This window comes from Dermacentor andersoni, chromosome 8 (assembly GCF_023375885.2).
Source record: "Dermacentor andersoni chromosome 8, qqDerAnde1_hic_scaffold, whole genome shotgun sequence".
NCBI classification, from domain to species: Eukaryota; Metazoa; Arthropoda; class Arachnida; order Ixodida; family Ixodidae; genus Dermacentor; species Dermacentor andersoni.
In genome coordinates, this window is record NC_092821.1 from 90,315,264 (window position 1) to 90,341,582 (window position 26,319).

General features: G+C 43.7%; 1 protein-coding gene across 2 annotated transcripts in view; it reads left to right on the forward strand.

Moving 5' to 3' along the window:
* The window catches only part of LOC129385417 (japanin-like), a 107,801-nt gene that overhangs the window by 76,210 nt on the left and 5,272 nt on the right, over positions 1–26,319 (forward strand). The window contains exons 8-9 of one of the 2 annotated variants that reach the window (XM_072284032.1): positions 7,406–7,476; positions 24,101–24,199. In XM_072284032.1, the coding sequence (XP_072140133.1) occupies positions 7,406–7,476; positions 24,101–24,118 (89 nt within the window). In that variant the 3' untranslated portion in view covers positions 24,119–24,199. The remainder of the gene's footprint in view (positions 1–7,405; positions 7,477–24,100; positions 24,200–26,319) is intronic. The other variant, XM_072284033.1, reaches the window with a different exon arrangement.

The window sequence follows — 26,319 nt, forward strand, 5'->3', positions numbered from 1 at the left end:
ATGACAGACAGGCGAAGTGGGCACAGCCGGAAAACGTTTGAGCAATAGCAATTGGTCAGACGACGTCTTTATCTCTATCGACAAAAAAGGCGTTCGGTCTAGTCATACATAATCAGTGTTCACATATAAGATAAGGTGTTTACGCGGTTTTCGTGACGTCGCGTGACAGACAGGCGCAGGGGAAATGGGTCAAAAATATTTTGACCAATCGTGGAGGGCTGATTGAAAATATGGAGTAGAAAAGTTTGGGATAGGTTTACGTTATAGCGACGCAGCACGTATTGAGCAACAGACTGCTGGATGGGCAAGTTTTCAAGGTGTTCTACAATTTCCTCTTTGAGACTTTTGCTCTGAATTTATGTAATTACTTTGAGGGTATTGAATAGCGATAACTTATTATATGTATTGTGTGAAATACACAAAAATGTCGCAGTTGTTCCCAGAATCAACAATATTAACTTGACTCTGTACAGCTACGTGGCACGTGCAAAGGTTTAAACACTCTTGCACATAGCACCTAATATGTTCCTCTCTAGAAATCGCTAAGGGGCTAGGACAGAGTATTTTGATAACATCCATCGCAAAGCAGAAGCTCACCTAGTGGACCCTTGCATTAGCAGAAGATCAGTTGCACTTTACCTTAAAACAAACACTACATATACAGAAATGACTATTATTTTAGCATGCCCACAGACGTTATGGGTGTGCCCGAATATATTATTAAAAACAAGCGTGTCATCGTTTAGATATCATAGGAGTTGACGTAAGCCACCCATGCCGAGTGTGTTGCTGCTTCAGAAAAGAGGTCTGATCCCCGTTAAATATACTGGGTTGAGCTGGGGAAGAACGTTTTGCAACAAATTTAATGTTAACAGTCGGTTGACGTGGGCAAAACATCATAAAGATAAGCCATGTCGCGTGCGAATTTTCCTACCATAATTTATACGCCGCCTTCATTGCATGTTTTGCCACATCTGCCCCTAACTTTATTGGTGCAATACATTGAGAGGGCAGTCTATAGGCGGATACTGCTGTATGATAAGCCAGCGATGTCATTTCCGGCAATGCCAATACAAATTTCTTGGATTGTTCCCACGAAGCGACCACTCGACCAGTGCCTGCCTAAACAACGACGATGCCCAGCTCCTACAGTTTACCTTGAGAAAAAATTCACCGACGACTACAATACTCCCTAATGTGACATCTGAGCGGAGCAGTATACGTGCTTTGATTTCGCAATTTATTTCTTGACGCAGGCGATGTATCTCATTCAGCACTTTGCATATGAAGCGAAGTATGGCGCGACTGCCTTGCTGATCTGGAGATCAAGAGAGGAAGCGCGTGGGTAAGAGATCGATGCGATTCATAGCAGCCGCCACAGACAGACCTTCGCTAATGCAGCACTTTGTTGCATATATGATGTCCGTGGAAGCGCTCGCCGCACGCCTTATTGTTGGCGCCATCGGTGAACAGACGACGGGCGCTATTAGAACGCCATCTCGTAGGCATCGTCACTGCAGAGCCCTTCTTGCTCAACACTTCGCTGCTCTCAGGCGTTCGCCATACCCTCCTTCTTGGCTTTCTGCCATATGGTTTCACTGCACCGTCCTCCTCCGCCTTTTTACTACCGCTCTCTTCGCCATCCGCGTCTTTTATCCCCCGCTGCACTCCGCGTTGGCTGTTTCATCCTTCGCTGTGCTCGTTCGCCCGGTTACGCTGACAGACACCGACGCAATACCGGCGCCTAAGAGCCGTGCTCTAAAGGAAACTCCGTTCGAGGTGACAGCAGCCACCGCATCCTGTGGATGGAGTAACGACCATCAAGGCCAGGCTTCTGAACTCGCTACAGGCTGACCGTCGCAGGGAAACCAATGATGCAAAGAACCAGTGCCGAGAAATTTCATGGGAACAACTTTTCACGCTATAATTGTTCGTAAGAACAAATCGCAACCAACCCTGATACTGAACCTATCATTATCAAAAGTAGCTAGACAATGTCGAAGACCACTTACAAAGAACAAGCTTTCACGAATTCGGCCCCACTTTTCCAATTGCCACATGGTTGTTACGCCGGCTCACTGGAAGGTTCTGCATTAGAGTGAGAGTCCAACAAGGTGGTCTTCTGATGGGCGAAGTGATGTGAAGAATGTCCCCTCTGATTGGCCTAGACACGGCCTACAAATCCCCTCATGTAGTTAAGTAGGGAAATGGCGTTCATAAATACATTCGTGGGCCCGCAATATTTATATGAGTGCGGATCGCTAGCGAAACTGTTTAGGCTGCATACTTGGGCTGCATAAATGCCCAGTCAAAGCTTCCATCAGGCTATAGGTCTACATGTCTGTTAGTTAACTGTAATTTGGAACCTTGATGTTGTTCTACAAGGCTGTCGGCTTACAAGCTTATCGGTCCACACGCCTGTCGGTCTACCAGTCTATCGCCCTACAAGCCTATCGCTCTGTCGGCCTAAAAGCTTACTAGTGTGATGTAATTGCATGCTGTTCTACTGTATGTCTGTCTGCCATTTTACCAGCGAGACCGTGGTTCAAAGGTGTATTGTTTATTGAATTGACGTATCTTCCTTTTGACTGTGATTACAGTCATTCAGTGTTAATTACTACATATTCAGCGCCTTTAGGCAGCTTAGTAAGCCACTCAGTACTTATGATGGATCACTGCATAACAAGTAAGCTCACCTTTCCGTTTAAAATTTCTGTCATGGCACATTTGTGATTGGGGAACCAGGGGCCGAATTCACAAAGCTTTTCCTTCGTAAGTGCTGTTTTTCATTGGCTGATCGCCTTCGCTAAAATCTGTCCTACATCTCTATTGCATGGGATGAACGCTTTTAGGGTAAGAACTTTTGCAAATACCGCCGCTTGTATTTAACACATTGAATCAATATGAGCAGAAAATAAACTTTATTGCAAAAGTTCTCGAATACAGCAGATTACCAAACTGCGGCAAGGGGCACTAGTGCACTGCTTTCAGCCTCTTTTCCGTCATCTCCTTTGAAACGGTGTTGTCCACCTTGTCAAAACAGCTGTACAAAAGAATGAATCATTAATGTCAGAAGACCCAGAGAACTTAGTACAATACAATACACTGAGTAATATTGAAAGAATGAGCATAAACGCAGTCGTGGGAGTGGTGCTCCCACTCCCACGACTCTACTACTACTACTATATCTACTATATTTCAATAAAGCTGCTCAGTTCGTGCTACAGATGACATAAACTGCTCCTAAGCTGCTCCAGAATGAGCTGTGGTGCGCAATATCGGTGGCCACTGCGAATAGAAGTTGTATGGAAAGTCAGGTAGCAGTTACCGCCACCCTATAAGAACAGCTCCGCCACATCTCTTAACATTAAGAAAACGGAATGAACTGAAGGGTCATTGAGCTAATCCAATTCATTGCGTTTGTGCATGTTTAAGGTCAGCCATTTAGCAACTCATTTAAACCTCATGTTGGGCTTAGTAGTGTGTGCTTAGCACATTAGGCTTATTGGTGTGTCAGTGACAAACAGTGATAAGAGAGAGGAAGATGCGTGCATTTTTACTTCGTATTGGCTGTGTGTTCTTCGTGGGGCCGATGTTCCTCAACCGACAATGAGCACTTCGCAAGTTCGGCCCGGTGGCTGACACTTACCCCCTTGAATGTTATTATCTGATTATTCATTGCGGTTATCTGTGTGTGCTCATAACGCAGTGCATTTGCAGCTCTACCATTTTGCTAGCTTAATTTCCTTGATGCTCTAAACAAAACAAGTCAAATGGTCACCCTCTACAACATGTGACTGTATAGACGTTGTATTGTGTTCCTTTGTGTGCAGTGGTTTACCAAGTGGTACACGCAATACTTTAATATTCGAGCGCGGTGATTGACTCGCTGTGATCAAATGATGGTTGAAGTTTGTTCATGAGTTATCGCGTACGCGGATTATTTTCCTTGAGGATATTTGCAATAATGTAAACAACTACCCTAAAAACTTTTGTCGCACAGGAACGATGTCCTGCGGGTGGCCATTCAAAACCATTATTTTTCCTGCTACAAAAGCTGCTACAAAACACTTGACCATTCCGACCAATATCATCATCATCATCATCATCATCATCATCATCATCATCATCGTCAGCCTAGTTACGCCCACTGCAGGGCAAAGGCCTCTCCGATACTTCTCCAACTACCCCGGTCATGTACTAATTGTGGCCATGTTGTCCCTGCAAACGTCTTAATGTCATCCGCCCACCTAACTTTCTGCCGCCCCTACTACGCTTTCCTTCCCTTGGAATCCAGTCCGTAACCCTTAATGACCATCGTTTATCTTCCCTCCTCATTACATGTCCGGCCCATGCCCATTTCTTTTTCTTGATTTCAACTAAGATGTCATTTACCGCGTTGGTTCCCTCACCCAATCTGCTCTTTTCTTATCCCTTAACGTTACACCTATCATTCTTCTTTCCATGGCTCGTTGCGTCGTCCTCAATTTCAGCAGAACCATTTTCGTAAGCCTCCAGGTTTCTGCCCCGTAGGTGAGTACTGGTAAGACACAGCTGTTACACACTTTCCTCTTGAGGGATAGTGGCAACCTGCTGTTCATGACTTGAGAATGCCTGCCAAACGCCCCCCAGCCCATTCTTATTCTTCTGGTTATTTCAGTCTCATGATCCGGATCCGTGGTCACTACCTGCCCTAAGTAGATGTATTCCCTTACCACTTCCAGTGCCTCGCTACCTATCGTAAACTGCTGTTCCCTTCCGAGACTGTTAAACATTACTTTAGTTTTCTGCAGATTAATTTTCAGACCCACCCTTCTGCTTTGCCTCTCCAGGTCAGTGAGCATGCATTGCAATTGGTCTCCTGAGTTACTAAGCAAGGCAATATCATCAGCGAATCGCAAGTTGCTAAGGTATTCTCCATCAACTTCTATCCCCAATTCTTCCCACTCCAGGTCTCTGAATACCTCCTGTAAACACGCTGCGAATAGCATTGGAGATATCGTATCTCCCTGTCTGACGCCTTTCTTTATTGGGATTTTGTTGCTTTCTTTGTGGAGGATTACGGTGGCTGTGGAACCGCTATAGATAGCTTCCAGTATCTTTACATATGGCTCACCTACACCCTGATTCCGTAGTGCCTCCATGACTGCTGAGGTTTCGACTGAATCAAATGCTTTTTCGTAATCAATGAAGGCTATATATAAGGGTTGGTTATCTTCCGCACATTTCTCTATCACCTGATTGATAGTGTGAATATGGTCTATTGTTGAGTATCCTTTACGGAATCCTGCCTGGTCCTTTGGTTGACAGAAGTCTAAGGTATTCCTGATTCTATTTGCAATTACCTTAGTAAATACTTTGTAGGCATCAATATAAACCTCATTAAAAAGGCTACAAGTGGTGAAAGCAGTACAAGTAGTAGCGATGAATGTTTTGCAATAGGCTTTGTGGCTTGCAAACGGTCGATTGGATTCAATGCATATAGTTTTCTAATTCTAATTCTAATTATCTTTTTTCGTAACCTGAACGTGTATTTCCTAGATGGTCGTCACATGGTGCTTGTTGGTGATATTCGGTTTTAGAGATGTGACCTGATGTGCAACTCAGGGCTGGGGTCGATTTGAGTGGAACGCACGCGAGTTGCCTGGCTTAGCGCTGCACTTGTCGTTGCTGGATGCATATAGATTCTTTCATGGATCGTTTATTGTGTGGACATGGGCACCCGGCGCGTCATGTAGCAGGTTAGATAGTGCCTATGTGCAAGCAATTTCACTCAGTATGTCTCACAATCTAATGTTTTATCATTGCCTTCATCTGTCCTTGTATTTATGATCCTACACCTGTTATGCTTGAAGTTTGCCCTCCTTCAGCCTCATAAAAAAAAAACCTTAGTGCCTCCACATGCGCATTTTACATTACGCGCGTTGCGCGCTTGTTTGTATAGAGCCTTGCGCCCTTTCCTTCTGGATCTGACCCATTCTTTTGTGATATGCTTAAGGTGCAGTGGTACCTACATTGCTAAGGTGAAGGACGTGTCCTCAGACGACGTATTTTAAGCGTATACCGGCACAAAGCTCCGCATTGCCCTTGGGGTCAATCTAGTTGCTCCACTGAAATGGTCATGGCAGCGAGAGCTACGGAGATGTTTTCAACGCCTCATCTAAGCACCGTCTTTTGAGCTGCTCCTTGGCGATGCAGTTTGTATCAGCGTGCTGCTGCAGTACTGCACCAACTGCCGTGATCGAACCGTTTACAATAAGGCGAGTTGACACTTCCCACAATCGATTAAACAGCGACACTGCAGTCGCCAACCGCGTTTTGGCTTCCTGGAAGGAGTGTTTGTGCTCCGAGGGCCAGTCTTCGGAAGGTAATCGGTTTTTGGCGTCACGATGCCGCAGCTCGGTAAGTGGCTGAATAACTTGGGCGCAGGTTGGTAACTCCGCCTGTGAAAATTTATTAGCCCCACATACTCGAGGAAGTTTCCGAATGATTTCTGAGAGGGGAAGTCGTCGATTGCGCGCAACCATGATTCCATTGGCTTGTTGCCTTGGGGTTAAATGCGATGGCCTAGAAAATCAAGGGCTTCAACTCTGAAAATGCATTTCTTGGGCTTTAGGACCAGGCCGTGTTCATCCAGTCACTCAATTAGAAGGCAAAGGTTTTTGTTGTTCTGCGTTTGCGCGACTTGGAACGAAAGTTTCATTAAGGTAGACGAAAATGAACAAGAGTCAGTACGTAACCTCATCTATGAGCCTTTGAAAAGTTGGCACTACATTCTTCGAACTGTTAGACATACAGAACTAAAACAGGCCAAATGGAGTAGTGATTGATGTCTTCGGAGTGTCGCTGGGCTCTACAGGAATTTGGTAGTATGCACTAATCAAATCGACCTTCCTGTATATTCTGCTTCCTGCGAGACGAGAGCCGAATTCATGTATGTGGGAAAGAGATATTGATCCGGAGTAGTGACTGCATTCAAAACACGGTTATCACCACAAGGCCGCCCGTCGCCACAGTTCAGCTTCAAACCAGATGAAGAGGAGAAGGCGAAATGCTGGAAGAATGACGAATAATGCTGAGTTGAAGCAGGTGTTCGAACTCATGGCCGGGGATTTCCAGCCTCCATCCAACGAGCCTCCGTCGCCGCGCGTGTAAAGCTGCGTCGGCTGCGGTGACATGATGCGTCATATCAAAGTCATTATTAGAGGTTTACATCTATTGTGGAACTACGATAAATAAAGAGAAATACGTATGCATACTAAAAGACATGAATTACCGTTATCAGTAGTGTGGTGCACAAACGACAATGTTACTAGAAACATGATTATATAATAGATATTCTCCAGCATTGAGACGTATGGCTAATTTTGACAGAAAATAAATACTTTCTTTTCTTTATTTTCAGGACCTTTATCATATTCGTGGAAATTTCAGACAGACCGATCCTATTCAGAATTGACATTACTGAGGGAACTGGTAAGATTTTTTGGTATAGTTTTAATGGGCAACATTATTCAAACAATGCGACGACCTAGCATCGTGCATGAGAATACTGTTCAACAAAAATATTTAGCTATACTAAAGGAAATGCATTTGCCAGCAAATAATAACTGTTTTGGCAAAATTCACACTTGATGTGAGACAAGAGGAACAAGAAAGTATATTTAATACGGTTTAATAGGAATTTTCAATACGTTATGAAGAAGTAAGACGATCACTAGTGACTTATTAGATGAGTGTCACGAGGGCAATCACTCCAGAAGCGTAAGTGTAGTAGACGCAGATCAGATGAACTGTTACAAATGAGAGTGTGCTTCGTTTATGTTGTTTCTGCTTGGGTTTGTTTTATAGAGCATCTGCCAATCGTCAGCTAATTAAAGCACGTCAGTCAATCAGTTGCTCAGGCGCATGTCCTTTCTGGTGCAGCACCGAAGCTGGCGGAATATTAGGCACTGCAAATTCCGCGCTGTCTCATGTAACTTTGGTTGGGACAAGCATTAACAGCTGCACCTGGCGCAATCTTGTACCAATAAATCTTGTACCAATAAAAACATGGCCATCATTGTGGAAGCGCACACCTTGGCTGTAAAAAGTGAAGAAGGAACAAATTGGCCCTCTTCTGTCCTTCCTGCTTTTTTAAGATTTTACTGCTAGCTTCGCTTCACTTGTTGCCTAGGTGATTTATAGAAGAACTGAAGCGCCGAAAAGCATGGCGTCAGACTATCAGACAAGGTAGAGGTGCTACTGCAGTCTTAAGATGCTGTACTGTTGCTAACCTTTGCGTCGTCGCGTGATAGAGAGGTAACACTTGCGACTAAATATGTATAGTTTCATAGTTCGAAAGCAGGCTGCGTGACGGGTTTTCGCTTTGTTTTTTATGAACTTCTAAGAAAACACTTTGGGATTACGTCAGCTGACGTGCGAAAGATTTAAGTGCTGAGAGCACAAACGATATTGCTGTAATGACAAAACGTAATCTGCATATTCGAAAAAGGCACATTGGCGGAAAATGCGCAACACCAAAAAAATTACCCTTTGAAATGGGTGTATTTGTTATCCTAAACACTCTTTTCTACAGGTGTACGGGTAAATCATTGACTCGAGAAAAAAACCTCTAAACATTGAATTTACCTTAGTGTGTGGCTTCTCACGGCGGTAAGTAGTGGATGATATGAAAACCTACTGTGCCGACGACACAGCAAACACGCCTTCTCCAGAACTCCCGCGCCTTTTCCGTAGTAATGGCGACTTAGAACATGCGCCTTTTTCATCTATACACTCGGAGGAAATGATGTGGCCTAACTTGACGAAACGTTGATCTGTGGGCCTGTACGACTCATCGCGCAATAAGCGATTGGTGTGTAGCGATGATGGGCGGTTTCGTGAAAATTTGTTCACTATTCGTCTGCGTATTGTTGTAAAAATTGTGTAGATACATAAAGAAATGAGCTATTCATTGCGCCCTCTCCGCAAAGCACAATGGGCAACATATACCACACACACACACACACACACACACACACACACACATGTATATATATATATATATATATATATATATATATATATATATATAATGAAAAGGCATCCATTAGTCACCAGCGCTGGGTCCGACTGTTACAGCAGGACACGGACTCCCAGCACGAGCGGCGTCCCCCGAGAAAATGCGCTGAAGAGATTGGTCCACTATAGCGTCCCTCTTCGCTACATTGACCCCTGTGAACGGCAAGGTACCCGTCCGGCAACCTAACAACTCCTCACTATGGGTGAATCATTGTAGATCTTGAGGTGTTCGACGTTGACAATCTCTCGTCATCGACGGCGCATCTCCACACACGCTTGAATGGGTTCAATCCCGTAGTTAACGGGGGATGCGCACTCGACGATATGATATGGCCCTTCGTACTTGGACAGCAGTACTTTAGGGAGCCCAGCTGCAGCGGATATAACGGAAAGACACACAAGCGCTCCAGGAAGGAAGGTGGGTGCAGAGGTTGTGTCACCGCGAGTGCTCTTCTGGCACTCTTGGTCATTGGAGGGAAAGGAGCGTGCGAGATCGTGGCACTATTCTTTCTTTCCTTCTTTCTTTCTTTCTTTCTTTCTTTCTTTCTTTCTTTCTTTCTTTCCTTCTTTCTTTCTTTCTTCATTGTTTCCTCAGACACAGTTCAAGAGGGGGCCGAGGCTCAAGGCGACAGTAGACCTGACAGGGGCACCCACCCCCTTGCACAATATACTCAGGCAAACTACAACAACAAAGCTCAGACAGACGTCATAGCTTGAGCCAGCGGGCAACATTAAAAGGGGACTAGTCACTGCTGAATATGAAGTCATCGCAGCAAATAATTGGTACACAGTATTTACATACGCAAAATAATGTCTCCAAGATAAATGCAGAACACAGCAATTCAATTACCAGCCAGCACGTTCAACACCTTCATTCATAGCCATGGCAATCATCACAAAAACCAAGGCATAGAAACCAAGCACAATTTCACAGCCGTGCATCAAAATTGCAGTAGCTGAGAAGAGCATGGCAAGGGAGAACAAAGCGTACTTTTGGATGTAATTTACAATAATGAAAACATAACGTCGCTCTTCACAAAAAACTTCCTACAGTATTTTTTAAAATATATGCACACGTTTATTAACGTCTACCTGCATATCCTTTCTGCTTAGAGCATTGGTTATTTGAAAAATTAATGCTTGCATTCCGTAGTCTTCTCAGCATGTCTTGCCATGGCATAAACGGGCGCACATTCAGATGCATTCGACAGAAATTTTAGAATTCTGTCGATTATGTGCGACGAGTGCCTACCGTACAGTAAGAAAAAAGGTGAAAAGCTGGTGGTTCTCTAAGTAGCGGTGTTGTACGCATAGGTTACGACGGGCAGAGTGACGTCGCAATGTGCGTAGTCGGAGGCGAAGTACATTGCAAGCATGTTGGCGAGCGTACGTTTGAAGAGTTCTGTAAGGTCGTTGGTTTGAGGATGGTTCGCCGTAGTTGTGCGGTGAACAACGGGGCACTCATTAGGAATTGGTTCAACTACTTCGGTTATAATGAGACGTCCGCGATCACTAAGCAGTTCCTCAAGTAGTTCATGACGCAGGATGAATCGCTGACGCAGGAAAGAGGCAACTTCGTGCACTCTAGCCGCCGGGAGGGCGGCAGTTTCGACGTATCGCGTGGCGTGGTAAACCGCCACACTTCCTTTATAAAGGTAGTGCATGTTTTTCCCGGAGTTTGAGCTCTTTATGCAAGTGTTCTCTCCGCCCATTTCTTTTTGGCATCAGAGTCACCAAAACGTTGTCATATTTCCTCAAAAAAGAGATCCCACGTTCATGAGGACTCTTCGTGATTCTCAAACCACGTGAATGCGGCTTCTCTCAAAAACAATACGACGCTGTCAAGCTTCGGGACCGAGTTACAATGCTTATACCTGCTCACCCAGTTGTAGTGCGTAAGTCACTCATCCACGTATTCTGCGCATCTTCCCGCGAACGAGCGCGGTACCATGTAATGGTGTGTGGATGCAGCTGGTGTCGTCCTTTGCGCGGTTGCAACTGGCGGCTGCAACTGACATAACCTCCGTTCTCGGGCATCAAAAATGTTGTCGGCGAGAGAATGGCAAGGCTGCGGCTCTGGCGAAGTGCAAGTGGTCGCAGCTCCGCAGTACATCGACGTTGTGTACTCAGCACATCCACCACTCGGTGGCGAGTTACTCTCTGTGATGAGACGCTTTATTGAAACACGCTGAAACCGACCGCCTTGAGCGCCAGCCAAAGTTATTGTTGCTGTTGTTCAGAGTTGCTGTTGCACATACCCCAGTGCGGGAATGGCCATTAATCGGGTGGTTAAATGATGTGTATAAAAAACAAGGGAGTTAACAATTTGATTGTTGCAGCTTAAAGAGTAAGGCTATTGTGTGTGGGAAAAAACAATCAGAAGAAAAATGTGTATCAAAAATCTAATAATAGACAATAAGTAAAAGAAAGATCTGGTGGCACTGGGAACAATCAGTTCAACATGGTAAACGATTTGTATCAATTAGGTAATTTTCGATTGCCAAGCAAATATTTCTGTGACTGAACACAATAATGGAGGCACCAATAGGTAATATCACAGGTACTGAAATACTTTGGTCAATATTGCGAAGCGGGCTTTAAAGCAGTTGTTTTCTTATAACAGAAAAACGCCTGCAAGACAAGAGGAAATGGTCTATTGTCTCCGCTTCAGCACAGAATGAGCATAATGGTGAGGGGAGCAGACCAGACCTGTGTAACTAGAAGTTCAACGTAGGTATACGGCAGCGCAGCTTCGTGATGGGCAATTCAGTTTGTTGTGTTTAGCGAAATACCTGTACCAAGCGCATAGGAGATCTCGCTAATCCCCAGAGTTGGTAATTGCGTAGTCTGATACTGCCTGCCTAATGACACTCCTGTGAAATCTAGTAGCAGTAACATAAGTAGTCAAAAGACAATCAGGGCGAATCGGGCCACTTTTTGATGCTTTTGGCTAGATGATCTGCAATTTAATATGAATCGGTACTTTTTGGCCAGGCATCCAAATCAAGCACAAGCTATTCAATAACCCCGGTACCATTGAATGAAACGGCCTCATTACGCGAGAATCACGAGGAGCATTAAGGGATGAGCACGATGATAATTAATCAGTTATTATCATGGCTGACGTAATTGATGGTCTTAATTGGCGTAATGCCAGCACCGCTTCCATGAATTCGGCTAAAAATACCGGTATGAAATCTGGCAGCCAAAGAGAAAACGTCCACTTAAAGAACAGGGAAAATATTCTTACACATAACTTTTCTTCGCATTGTGAAACATCTGTAGGAATTACAATGTTTGTTTCAAGGTTCTTCAGATGATCTTGTAGTATACCGTCTAGGATAGGATGTGGAAGTAATTTTACATTCTTAGGAAAAATGGCATCGAATTTATTATCCATGGTAACAGCTTTGTCAGGAATAGAAAATACATCGCATATGCGCAAGTCCAAAGAATCAAGTAATTTTCGCACCAATGCCATTTGCGGAGTATGTAATCATGGTCAGTTGATATCAAAAAACAATGCAGGCTGTGAGATCATCATTTTTTGGAGATGTCGCAGCGGTGATTCATAAATTCTCAAGAACGTCTGCACTGTCAAAAGCAAAAACCTGCATGAAAGAGGAGGAACACGGGATTCAAGAGAAAGAACAAAATTTGAAATAAACTTAGGAGGACCTAACACAAACTTAATGCTTCTCTATCTAAGAGGATTAGAGGACGGGAATTGCAGGCTCGTAGGCCATAGACGATTGCTCAGCCTACGCAATACGCCAATTGGACGGGTACCCTTTCCAGTCACATGATATTTATCTGGGCGCCCGTTGAGAGAGGCATTATAATTAAATCTGCAGTATTTCAAGTACTCTACCTGTAGTTTGTCTTGAAAATTGTAAGGCAATGAGAATGTGCACTGCGTCATGTATCGGAAAAACGAGAATACCGCGTTTGCTGGCACTAAGTACAAAGTTAATAACGCTTACCCACCTCTCCAGAACACAAACGTAAGTTTGCAGTCGTTGGTATAGTGTGTGGATGACGTTCGCAGATGTGTAAAACGCAATTTTGTCTGCATAAACATAAGTAGTTAGCTCTTTATGAAAGGGCAGTGTGCTCATGAGAATAATAAAAAGCACCAAGGAAAGAACTGAACATGGCGGTACGCCTCTCGTTTGTTTTTACCTAGAAGAAGAAAGCCGTTTTGTAGCCATAGAATTCTCTTTCACTTAGAAATCACAGAATCCACGCTACTATACACCCAGAATTACCACAGGATGTTAAGCGATTTATCAATATGCTCCATGGTGTCTTATGCTTTAGCAATATCGAGTGTCACTAAGGCAGCGTATTGCTTATGACGTCGAGCGAGTTGTATCCGGCTTTCTAAGTGGACGTGGGCATGCCAGATAGAGCAGCCAGCCCTTAAGTTAATCTGACGGGGCCTAATAATGCAATTATCGTTATTAAATTTCATGATAGGTAGGTGAAGAAACCTCTCAATTGATTTTACTGTGTTTGATGTAACTGCAATGGGCTTACTGTTCTCCAATACTTAACTATCCTCTTGTTTCTTAAGCATCATCATTATTTTGGCAAGCTTCCATTGCAACAGATTCCAATCATATTTATTTGAACAATTTACCAGGTGTAAAAGAACCTTCGGCGATTCCTGCAAGAATATTTTTAACATTGCATCAGTGACAGCGTCAGGGCAAGGAGTTGTATTTGTAAAGCATAGTGCAGTCTCATTTAGCTCAGATAGGGAAATCGGAGTGAAGCCATTCGAAGGATCTAATGCAGAATGAATAGCCAGAAACCGGGCGGTAAAGCGTTTTTCTAAGCCTTTCGCAATTTCTTCAATGGAGGCACATAATTTTTGCGCGGTCAGAACGATGGAGTCTAACGCTAAGGGCGTTGGGAGCACCTTCCTAACACGAAGAAGAAAAAGCACGTTGACTTTTTAATTTGACAGATAATCGTAATACCTAATATCATATATATCTTTGGGTCGTATAACAGTACGCTTAAATACACTAGTGCGACACTGATAATTTTTGTGATTTGTCGGGCAGTGATTATGCAAAAGCATTTTCCAAGCGCCCTTTCTTTTTCTATGGTCCCGCGTACACTCAACATTCCACCAACGACAAGCGATGCCTTTAGCTGAAGAGATGACAAACTCAGGCTGGTTTCGGGAACGCTCTAGAACTGAGCAAATGGCTGAAGCGATTTCCTTATCCTTGGTATTGGCAAGTTTCGAAATGGCTGAACTCAAGAAAGTCTTAAATTTATTCAGATTCCCTTATATGCCTTGCTGGTGCTCTAAACTGTTATTGGATAAATAATTTCAAATTATACAGGAAGATGATCACTGTTGGTTGCTGAGTCAACCGCTACTAAGCATGAAACCTTTATGCCAGCGCTACAAAATGTTAATCTAACACCGAGCGAAAGTGACCTCTAGTAGACGTTAATTGTCCTGCATTCTAACATGAAAGGTGACTATCAATACTCCATTCCCGTAGTCGCTTACCAAAAAAAATCTGTTTTTAGGTCCCACACCTGGTGCGAATTCAAACCCCCTGCACACAAAGTTTCTTTTCGCCAGCCAGCCTCAGCCCTATCAAGTTGATGCGTACTTAGCACACAGGGGGGGGAAATAAGCTCCTATAATTCAATATGGATGCCACCCTGGGAGAATATATTGCCGAAAGTTTGCAGTGGAGTCCATGTTTTAGAAAGAAGTTTTTGGTTTGTTACAAATTTTACAGGAAGCATGTATCAGTAATTCGCCACCTCGCGAGTGCCGGCATTAACGCAAAGACCGAAAACCTTGCAAAGCAAAATATTTCTCCTGTGAAATCCAAGTTCCTTGAAGAAGTATGCCATCTGGATAAGGTTGAATAGACAGGCAAGATAAATCTCTTAAGGTTCCAGTTGCACTTCAGTAGTTTAAGCTATCAAATGGTGTTGATCGCACAGCGGCGGCTACTGGCGCCTTTAGGATATTTTCTTTATTCATAGAGATGAGTGGCTCTTTATTGATTTTGGTTTGATTATTGTAGAAATTGGGTATTTCATGCGTTTGGGAGCTCGAATGTCAAGTTCCATATCTGTGACAATAACGGTGTCTGAATAAGACGGCTCATCTTCGCCTGGTTGGACTAGTGGAGTAGTGTCTCGACTGATTTACAAATGTAGAAGGCGTCTCTACCTCGATGCTAGGCATTCCAGGTGTGGCGTTAGATACTGAGCACCGCATTGGGGTCTTAGTGGTCACGTTATCTGTATCATCTCATCTCACTGGAAATGATTTTTGCTATGCTATTCGGGAGCAGAGACGGCGGTCGAATAGTTCAAGAATTTCTTTTTTGAGCGCGAGCTGAGCAGTTCGAAATGTCCGAGCAGTTGTGATCTTTTGAATATATATATATATATATATATATATGTGTGTGTGTGTGTGTGCGTGTGTGTGTATGTGTGCGTGTGTGTGTTTTCGAAGGTTCCTTCTGAGGCAGGTCCCCTCAGCGGATAGGCTCGATATTCTAGCCATTAAGCCACAGTTGCACGTCTAAAAAGGCTATGTAAAACAACTTTGCGAATTTTCCTCGTGAAAGGCAGTGCTTTGAAGCGCTTGTCGTCTTAAGTATCTTGCATAGCGATTTGCCCGTAAAACATAAGCGCGGGCATCTTCTAGTTCAAAGTGAAGTACGAAGTTAAGGAACGCGTTTATCACTAAAGTTTGCTGCGCCTATTTTAGGATACTGCGGCGCGGGGGCGTATTTCAAAGTTATCCACGTGAAACCTGGTTATTCGAGAAGTTTTAATGCTGAATAAAACTTCCGCGTTCACTCCGAGAGGCACCATGGTGTCCTAGAGACGAAGGCATCAGTGAAATCTGCAGCGCGACTTCTATACTAATGTGAAACTTTGTCTTGATGGCTCATGAAAGCTTTGCGCACATGGATTCTCACAGTGCGTAGCGTCCGTAATTTTTTTCTTTACTTAGTAATATGGCGAGCACTGTAGATATGCTAAAGTATTACTTGAGAAGGCGGTAAACAGTAGGACATAATTTTTACCTTGACAAAACGCGTGTCATTGTTTTTTTACATAATTTTGCCAACAGCAGGATTGACAGCTGGCTACATGAGTGTCACCTTATCCGGAGCGTAAAAAACAGGAACATCAATGTTCTGAACGCTGCTTATCGCTCGAAATGTGCTCATTTTTGACGCCTTTATGTTTGAACATTTCATTTCAAGACGTAGACTCGTAACGACTACTCCGATAGATAAAATTGAGGCCAGGACCCTGCGTTTTCTATGGGTGCATACCAGTAATAATTTCTGAATACATTTCCGAAATTTATATGTGAAAATTCACTAAATTATATCAAGGAATACGAATGAAATCATAATTTGATAATATTAGTATAACTACTAATAGTAAAAAATGTGAAATTTACAATATACGCACCTTTTCCCCGTTCCCTACCTTTTTGCTAGTAAAAAGACACAAAATATATGTGAAGGTTTGTTCGGGTCAATGCTAGCCATAGTGATGCCCATGCTATGTGGGTAAGCACATGAGTCGCGAATGTGAAAAGATCTAAGCTGTGCTTTTACTCATTGCGGCAGGCGCCTGGTTTGCTTTCTTTTAGTCCATTTCTTTTGGCTCGCAAAAGACTCAGGTCAAGAAACATACCGAAGCTTCCTCATGCTTGTGTATTGTGATCGATCCGATTTTCTGGGCAAGCATAGTGGTTCTGTTCAAGCATAGCTTCGGTCAATGGTTTATTTGTCATTGGCTCCGTGATCTTGTGCTAGCGAAAACCCAATACAACAGAAGAACTGGTCGTATTAATATGTACAAGCGTTATCGATGCGCGGATAGATAAAGCAAGCCGTCATCGTTAAAATAAAGTTTCACTTGGTATTTGTTGAGCCCGATTATCAAATTAACACTCACTGATGAGCATGTATCGTTGTTTTAGACTTCGCTACCACAGCTTATATTTCGGATCGGAAAATTCGCAGCCTTAGACAATCTTGTCTCATCACTACTGCTGAGATTCAAAAATTAGGTTGCCGAGTCTACCAAGCACCTTATTTGCCCTCTTTATATTGAAGACACTCAAGGAACAGGGGTCGGTAGTTTTGACGGTACAGACAGTTGAAGTTTCACTTTTGTACTCTGCATTCTGACAAAATTATATCTGAGAAATATTTAAATTTTAGTCGTTCATCTTTTGAAATGGTTTATGATGTCGCTAGTAGAAATATTATTGCGCAAATGTTTACCAAAGTGTACCAGAACTGCTGATCAAATTGATCAATATTGATTGGCGTAATAACGAAAGAGTTACCATCCTTTACTGAGCATTGGGAATAACCTTGAGCACAACCAACAGTGATAGGATGCTTTTTTTCGTTTGTTGTTCCTTGACGTATTCCACACTTTTCTTTCCTAGACTAAAGTGCTTTTTAGACCTTACATACTTGTTTCGTTAGGCAGATACGCTGTTCTGAGCTCCACAGCTCCAGCATGAGTGCGAAACATCAATGTCATTACATGCGCGTACTAAATCGTACACCAATAACTTGAAATAACATTTAAGGATACCCCCTCTTAGATGGTATGAGAATACGCCGTATACATTTTTCCAATTTCTTTGTTGGATAAGTTTTAACGGGAAAAAATAAAACAATTGTGTCATTATCAATTGTGGAAGCGCCAGTATTGGCCTCAAGTGCACATATCCGGCGCAGAATACGCTCATCGCTGAAGCAGGCGACTACACGCGCGTGGTGCAGCTGATGCCTGAATGTAGGGGTCCTTGAAATGAAAGCAAAATGAAGAACACAGCAAAAAAAAAGAAAGTATGCTCGATTGCGATAGCAATTATATGGACCCTCCAGGCGCATTTCTGCCCTCGTCGTTGCGGTGATGTTCCCTGTCAAATCCATGGGCAATAAAATCGTGGCAGGGTGCCTTATGCTGTATATGCGAGTTAAAGCGTGCGAGGGTGATAAAGGTGACGTACGTAACTGAAGTTCACAATCCACAAACTAGGTAAATATGGGAACGGCGTGTATAATATTTCAGCCATCTTGAATGTTTTGCGTTTCAGTTTGGAGGTGAAATAGTATAGCTGACCATGTGGTTCAGTTATACAACAGAGATTCGGTAAAAAAATTGGCAGTGGCTTAGCTCGGCTATGCCAGGATATACGTAGCGAAAGCTAATGCATAGCATGGTTAGCCTTGGTTAATCTTGATTGCAACTCCAGGTTAGTCTGGTTGTCTAGCTATGTTGCGGCGTTTAGCCAGTCTTTCGGCGCACTGTTCGTCTGTTTCCTTGGCGATTCATTTCCTATTCGTCTAATTCCCATGTCGATTCCAGACCTCCTCCCGCTTATCAGAATTCTCGTCCTCCATACTGCCGCCTCAACTGTGGTTGCGGCGCACGCGAGCTCTCCTTTTCAATCCTCCAACATGTTATCAGACATGCGACGCAGCTGGCGAAGCGAGTGGAGGCGAGCGCAACGACGAGGAACGCGGTTGACGTCATACCAAACGGCGGCGGTGAAATTGCGCGGAGCTGCGCAGCAGCGGTACACCTGTGGCTCGGTGCTACTAGTGGCGGATGCGCAGTAGTGACTACGAAGCGAGAGAGAGAGAAGTATCCGCGGTGAGGCGGGCGCTGTAACGTCATGTCCCTGCTCGGAGCACCGCCACGGCGAAATCGCAAGTTCGCGACCACTAAAGTTTAACTGAAGCATAACTGCAAGTCGGCCTAGTTGGAACAGATCCATCTTAAAACTTTTTGTGCGCAAACAAACAGGGACGAAGAATAGGGGCAACACAAGGACGAGCTAAAGCTTTCACTAAAGCTTTCACTTTAAAACTTAAGACAACTTACATGTGGGGAAGCAGAAGCCGGAGGGAGCGGATGAAGATCACGTCGGCTCCGTAATCCCCGAATTCTTTTGTAGCGCAAATCGCCAAAAAGATGCACGCTATTGCACACGAACGGACTCAGCTCGTTTCCAAGAAAAAGAGCACACAGCAAACCATGTGGAATTGCTATTTTTTAAGCCTCTACGACAATATTTTGGCCGGACCTCGTGGCAGGAGAGCCGCGAGGCCACGCTCCGAGCCGGCTTCTTCAACAATTGCCGATCATTTTCTCAACAATGGAAGTCACCGTAGAGTGGCCCAGCATATCACAGGAAGAAATGAATATAAGTGATGGAAGGAGGTGAGACACAGAAGATCAGACCGGCAAACCTTCCAACATCTCGAGAGCACTTTGTCGTCGACGCGGCTCGACAACCGCAACAATAAGTCATGGAAAGGCAGGCTAGAGCAATTACTCAAGACAAGCAGACTGCCACATTTGCCAAGAGGGGACTACAAGATTGTGATCAGACCGCGTGGAGGACTCAAAATATCCGAGCACGGTATAGTTCATCTCACAGGGTCGGTACAAGATGCGACAGGCATCCCTAGAGACAAAATGGAGGAGGACATTGTCTGCCCCAACAATTATAAAAATATTCTGATTGCCTAGACATCGGATCAACAGCGTGCAAACAAATATCACTAAGGAGCACTCATCAAGATTCAAGACACGTTTTACGAGACCAATGCTTATGAGACAGCGCCTGATATGATGGCCAAAGGAGTCATCAGAGGAATCCCATTCGACGAGCGCCCAATATACATCACAGCAGCGGTGGTTACGAGCAAAAACTCAACGGCCATAGCTGAAAAAAGACTCAGTTATACTACCACAGTGATTGTGCTCTTCGGAGGATACAAAGTGCCCACGTACCTCCGATACAGGGCAGCGCTACTCCCTTGTTCCCCGTACAGTAAACAAGTGGATTTCTGTCACAAATGCAACAGATTTGGAAACAGAGGAGATGTATGTCCCAACCGCACAACAAGATTTGTGTGCGTTGTGGAACACCAAACCCAGATAAGCATCATAGGCGAAATCCTGAATGTCATTTACGCCGCGAGGACCATTCGACCACAGACAAGCTGTGAAAACCCAAATTCATGAAGTCCTTCATCGTTAAACAAGACATTGGCATATACTGCAACGAGAACGACAAGAAGAACACGAAGAGGCTGCTTCAAGAGAAGACAGGGCAGTGTCTCGTGGAACACCTGGCCTCCCAAACGCCAGGGAACGACGCTCCAGATCGAGGACAAGGTCTCCATCTACCAGCGCCGCTAGGTCGGGCTCCAGGACACCGGGGACATGACCCGGATCCAGATATAGGGCCAGAACTAGGCCATCCTCTTCAGCCAGCCAGACAACCACGGTGAGCTGGGCAGACGTGGTCGTTGGCGTGCGCCCGGGGGCTGGCGGGGAGACTGCCCATAAAAATGCGATCATCATCAGCCTGGTTACGCCCACTGCAGGGAAAAGGCATCTCCCATACTTCTCCAACTACCCCGGTCATGTACTAATTGTGGTCATGTTGTCCCTGCAAACTTCTTAATCTCATCCGCCCACCTAACTTTCTGCCAGTCCCTCCTACGCTTCCCTTCTCTTGCAATCCAGTCCGTAACCCTTAATCACCATCGGTTATCTTCCCTCCTCATTACATGTCCTGCCCATGCTCATTTATTTTTCTTGATTTCAACTAAGCTGTCATTAAGTCGCGTTTGTTCCCTCACTCAATCTGCCCTCTTCTGATCGCCCCTTAACGTTACACCCATCAGTCTTCTTTCCATAGCTCGTTCCGTCGTCGTCAATTTAAATTCATCCTGCCTGGTCTTTTGGTTGACAGATGTCTAAGATGTTTCTGATTCTCTTTGCCATTACCTTAGTAAATACTTTGTAGGCAACGGACAGTAAGCTGATCTGTCTCTAATTTTTCAAGTCTTTGGCGTCCCCTTTCTTATGGATTAGGATTATGTTAGCGTTCCTCCAATATTCCGGTACGCTCGAAGTTATGAGGCATTGCGGCGTGGTGCCCTTTTCGTATTCGGATCATGAGACATAAATAATCAGAAGAATAAGAATGGGCTTGAGTGCATTCGGCAGGCATTCTCAGATCATGAACAACAAGTTGCCATTATCCCTCAAGAGAAAAGTTCATAACAGATTTGTCTTACCGGTACTCCATTGACTCTTATGCCCAATTCTTCCCAATCCAGGTCTCGGAATACCTCCTGTAAACACACCGTTAATAGCATTGTAGAGATCATATCTCGCTGCCTGACGCCTTTCTTTATTGAGATTTTGTTTCTTTCTTTATGGAGGACTATGGTGGCTGTGGAGCCGGTACAGATATCTTTCAGTATTTTTACATACGGCTCGTCTACACCCTGATTCCGTAATGCCTCCATGACGGCTGAGGTTTCGACTGAATCAAACGCTTTCTCGTAATGAATGAAAGCTATATATAACGGTAGCTTATATTTCGCACATTTCTCTATCACCTGATTGATAGTGTGAATATGGTCTACGGTTGAGTAGCCTTTACGGAATCCTGCCTGGTCCTTTGGTTGACAGAAGTCTAAGGTGTTGCAGATTCTATTTGCGATTACCTTAGTAAATACTTTCTAGGCAACGGACAGTAAGCTGATCGGTCTATAATTTTTCAAGTCTTTGGCGTCCCCTTCCTTATGGATTAGGATTATATTATCATTCTTCCAAGATTCCAGTACGCTTGAAGTCACGAGGCATTGCGGCATTGTGTCCTTTTGTGGCCGTGAAATACCCCCATCTATACGGGGAAAAGAGGATGATAACGAGAGAAATTCGTGACAAACTCCTAGTACCAAATATACCCAAGCACATGCATCCAGGTTACAACGACGGCAGACGCCAGAGTAGAGCAGAGAAAATGATCCAAAGCTTTGGGTCAGACTATAGAGCAACCTTCGTAGACGCGGCTGAATACCCACACAGAAATATCTACGTAGCAGTAATCGTAGATCACACGCAAAAGCCCCTTGCAATCGTATCAGTTAATACCAAACATTTCGATACAGCAGAGGAGGTAGCCATTGCACTAGCATTGGTCTTCACGAATGCTCAGTACATCGTTAGCAATTTTCAAGAGGCCATTAGAAATTATGCAAAAGGGAAGATCTCTCATTGAGGCATGCCAAATCGTCAGAGTCAATTAAGCAATATTCTCCAGCGCAGAGAAGAACGGTAAGCAGGTGCTCTGGTTTCCAGCGCATACGACTGCAGGCATTCCCTCAATCAACCTCAACGAGGTAGCACACTGCGAAGCCCGAGGTCTTACTCGCTGACCTGAGCAAATAGTCACTTCCATAGATCAGGAGAACGCGGAGATCAGGAGAGAAAAAGACAGATTAACAAGATTTAGCGATATTACCAAATTCTATCACAATCGGAGGGGTGTATTACCAGCACCTCACAATAAAGTGAACAGGGCTGACTGCAAACAGAAACCTATGCGAGTCCCGTGCAACTAAAGACTTTCTACCACGATATATACGAGAGCGATATGTGCAAGCTATGCAATTCTCTTAGAGCCACCCTTCAACACATGTTGTGGAGGTGTCAAATATCAAGCAAGAATGGCAGTCTCCCCTTAAAATATACGGGCGCGGTGGCCGGCCGCTCTGCTCAGCTCAGAACTCCAAGACCAACTTTGGGCCGTCCAGCGAGCCATGGAGGGCGCACGGGAGCAGCATCTCCCAGTGGCCATCTAGGCGGCCCCAGGCCCGGGCCTCCCAATCGCCGGATTCCAAATAAAATTATGACGTCAGACACATCTTACGTGTCAGAATGCGAAATCATTATAGTCCATAAGTGAAATGTCTTCTTTCGCACGCTCCTTGTCTGCGCATGCTCTCGCTTGCGTTCTACCTGCGCCTCAGTAAGGCCAAATCAAAACACCCCCAAACGTCTCAACGCGGGCGTTTGCCCACGAAGAGTTCTCAACTTGGTGGACCGCTTAGCTCCTTTCAAGCGGATATTGTTGATTTGTAATAAATACACTCATTATATACACTCGTGACGTGGTACCACCTTTTTGAAATTTGCTGCACTGTCCCGTGTACAATGACGCGCGCCCTAGGCAGACCTTTAGTCAAAAAGAACCGTGGGGCTGCAGTGGCGTGGGAAGCATGCTCGTCTCGAACTCCGAAGGCCCTGGTTGAATTAGCACCCAGACCAAGATTTACCATGTTTTCCATTGAAATACATTAATTTACTTTGTTTACAGGAACCTCCGTGAGAAATCTGACCTCAATCCGAGCATTTTGTTACGTGTGTTTACACTTCATCGCCATCCGCCTTTTCTGGTACCATCTTTTGGTCACGCCGACTAGACGGACGCATTTTCGTGTAATGGGGCATATAATGCTTCCACATCAAAGTCAAAGAAACCTACCGGTCAGAGCGTCCACAACATAGTTCATAAGTACATGAATAATCCTATACAATTTAAAGGTATATCGCATTCAGGGCCTAGTCGTCCAATTACCTATATACGAAGCGTTAAATGCTTATTGTATTTCTTACCAACACCTTGTCTGTCATTTACACTTATTTAAACATACTCTTCTAACCATTGCATAAGTTGTAGCTCGAATGGGGGCACTCTATGATGCTCTATAGATAATGTGCGCTCAGAAAATATACCAAAGAAAGTCAAACACATGGCATATAAGAGGGAAAAAAAGAAAGGTCAATGCTGGTTTTATGATATTACAAAAAATCTTGATAAGCACAGAAACAGTACAATGTGTGCATGTGCAATCCAATGTTATTGGTAATCACGCGGCAAGGCTATTTACAGGATGGGAAATGGTAACACAGAAAATACTATTAGGAATGACACAACTGAGAAGGTTAAACTATGCTGAGTGCTCAGAGAGAATAAATATTCATCCTGCTAGATGCTTCTTATGCATTCTTTTTTCTTTTGTTCAAAAACCACAAACACCATTCAATATTTCTCACTGAAAGAAATCATCAAAAAACGTCTATTTTCATCAGTGATAAAAAAAGATATCGAATTATGTATGTGCAGGCGAATTGGCGAATCTGACCGGTGCACAGTCGGGGTACCGAGTAATCCATTAGGATAACGACGCCATGATACCGGCTGATAGAGTCCCAGGCATGTGGGGTGAGTGAAATTTATGTCCTAATTTAGCTGTTATATAAAATAGTTTTGAAACTTTAGTAGCGGACACGGAAGCGGTAAGTAGGTTATAATAAATACATCTGACGTGTGTACATATGAAAAATGTATCATGCCAACGAGATGAAACAAAATGAAACCGACACAGCATGTTTCCTGACTGCACCTACATCCCGGTTTGTAAAAATATGGGTCAGCAGTGACGTCATCAGAGAAACCTTCAATAACAGCTCATTTAAAATATATTGCATTTATAAATTCATCAAGAACATTGACGAATTAGACGCAAACCTTCGCAATAAATGTAATCACATATAAACAATTCCTTCTTGTGTTAACAATATAATAAGCAAATTAAAAGGAAAATACTTCAAGCGAAATTTCAAGTAATAATAAACGATGTGCGTTACGTCACATGTGGAGTGTAATGAAGTACGCTTATGCAAACAGACGTAGAAATCTGAGGTGATCAGATAAGAGCACACGCAGGAAAACCCCCTGAGGCATAAACAAAAAAAAAAACGCTGCAATCTGGGTCAAAAAATAATCATTCTTCTTAAAACTGCATAGAGATATGCTCAATTGTTGAATTTACAATAAGAAGGGAAACGATTGCACACTTCTATTATTTGATGATCTAACGAGTGAGTTGTCCTGAGTCTGATTGAAACAAGTGAGATTGTTGGGAAGTCATAGCGATAAGCGCGGCTGAGGTACGTATTGCAGAATGAAAAAGTCTTTTTGAATAATATGATGGATTGGGACCACTAGGTTAAATTTATAGCACTCATGAAAACCTATTACGTGAAAAACAGAGCATAAGTTGTAACAGCGAAGCTGTATACCTCTACCATCCAAGGAAAGTATTGTGTCGTTGTTGGCCTGCTTAGCAAAAAAACCCCGTACGTGGGCTGATCCTGAAATAGGACCGACCCGTGGTGAACGTGAAGCCGGCGTTGAGCATTCCCCATACTAGGCCGGTCCCGCAGACACTGCGATGCCGACACGACCCGCGGTAGAGGTGCAATTCACCATTAAGAGCCCCACATACACAGCTTCCCTGGTCATCCTTCTTTACATAGTGAGCGGAAGGGCACTGAGTCCTTCTTTTTTGGCTACCCTGCTTTGTCCTTATAGTTTCAATGCGTCTTGTTTCATGATTATCATTTTTTTGCATTGGTCTTATTACACGTGCCCCAAACTAAGTTACAGTATATGAGGTTCGATGGAACAAGTGAGCAGTATAACTGCTTTCTTACAGAGCATGGAACAAGAGAATTAATGCGGCTGATAACACCTATTTATACGGTCATTTTAATTTTGACAAGAGTGACATGATCAGACGCGCTCATATCGTTGCGGAGGTGTACACCCAGAAACTTGCAACTATTATTACGTGTTATTTCTGAATAGTGGAAATAGAGCTTTGGGTTGTGCTTTATTGCTTTCTTTTTCTGCACGCGATAGCGTGAAATTAGTTTTTTTAAAGGTTAATGTCAATTGATTTACAATCAACCAAGCACCTAATATGTCAAACCAGATATTCGCTTGCTGCTCAAGTTCTATTAGGTCTAAGCCTGCATATATGTTCGTATCATCAGCGTATAGGATAACGTTCAAAGTTGAAGAAATGTTTACAATGTCATTTATATGCGAAGTGAATAGGAGAGGTCGCAATTTGGATTCCTGAGGTACACCATATTTTAATGTTCCATGGTCAGGGCAAGTGTTATACAGCCTTGTGTACCGTAATGTTCCAGTCAGGCAGCTTCGCTTTAGGTTTTAGCGATGCCATGAATTCCGTAAATCTTTAATTTTGTTAGTTGAATATTAGGTTGGACTGAATCAAACGCTTTGCTGAAGTCATGAAAGAGACCAATAGCAATGAGTTAAATTTCAGTGTTACGAATTAAGACAAATTTTATAAAATTAATGCGGTCTCAGTGAAATTCACTTATTACATTCCTGGAGGAAAAGAAATTAAAAAGACGCATCTAAATTATTTTATCAGCAACCATTTGAAAAAACTGGCAAACTGAAACTGGCCGGTAATTGGCAAATTCTGTAACACGGGCTACCATTAGTCTATGCGAAAAGAATCCAAT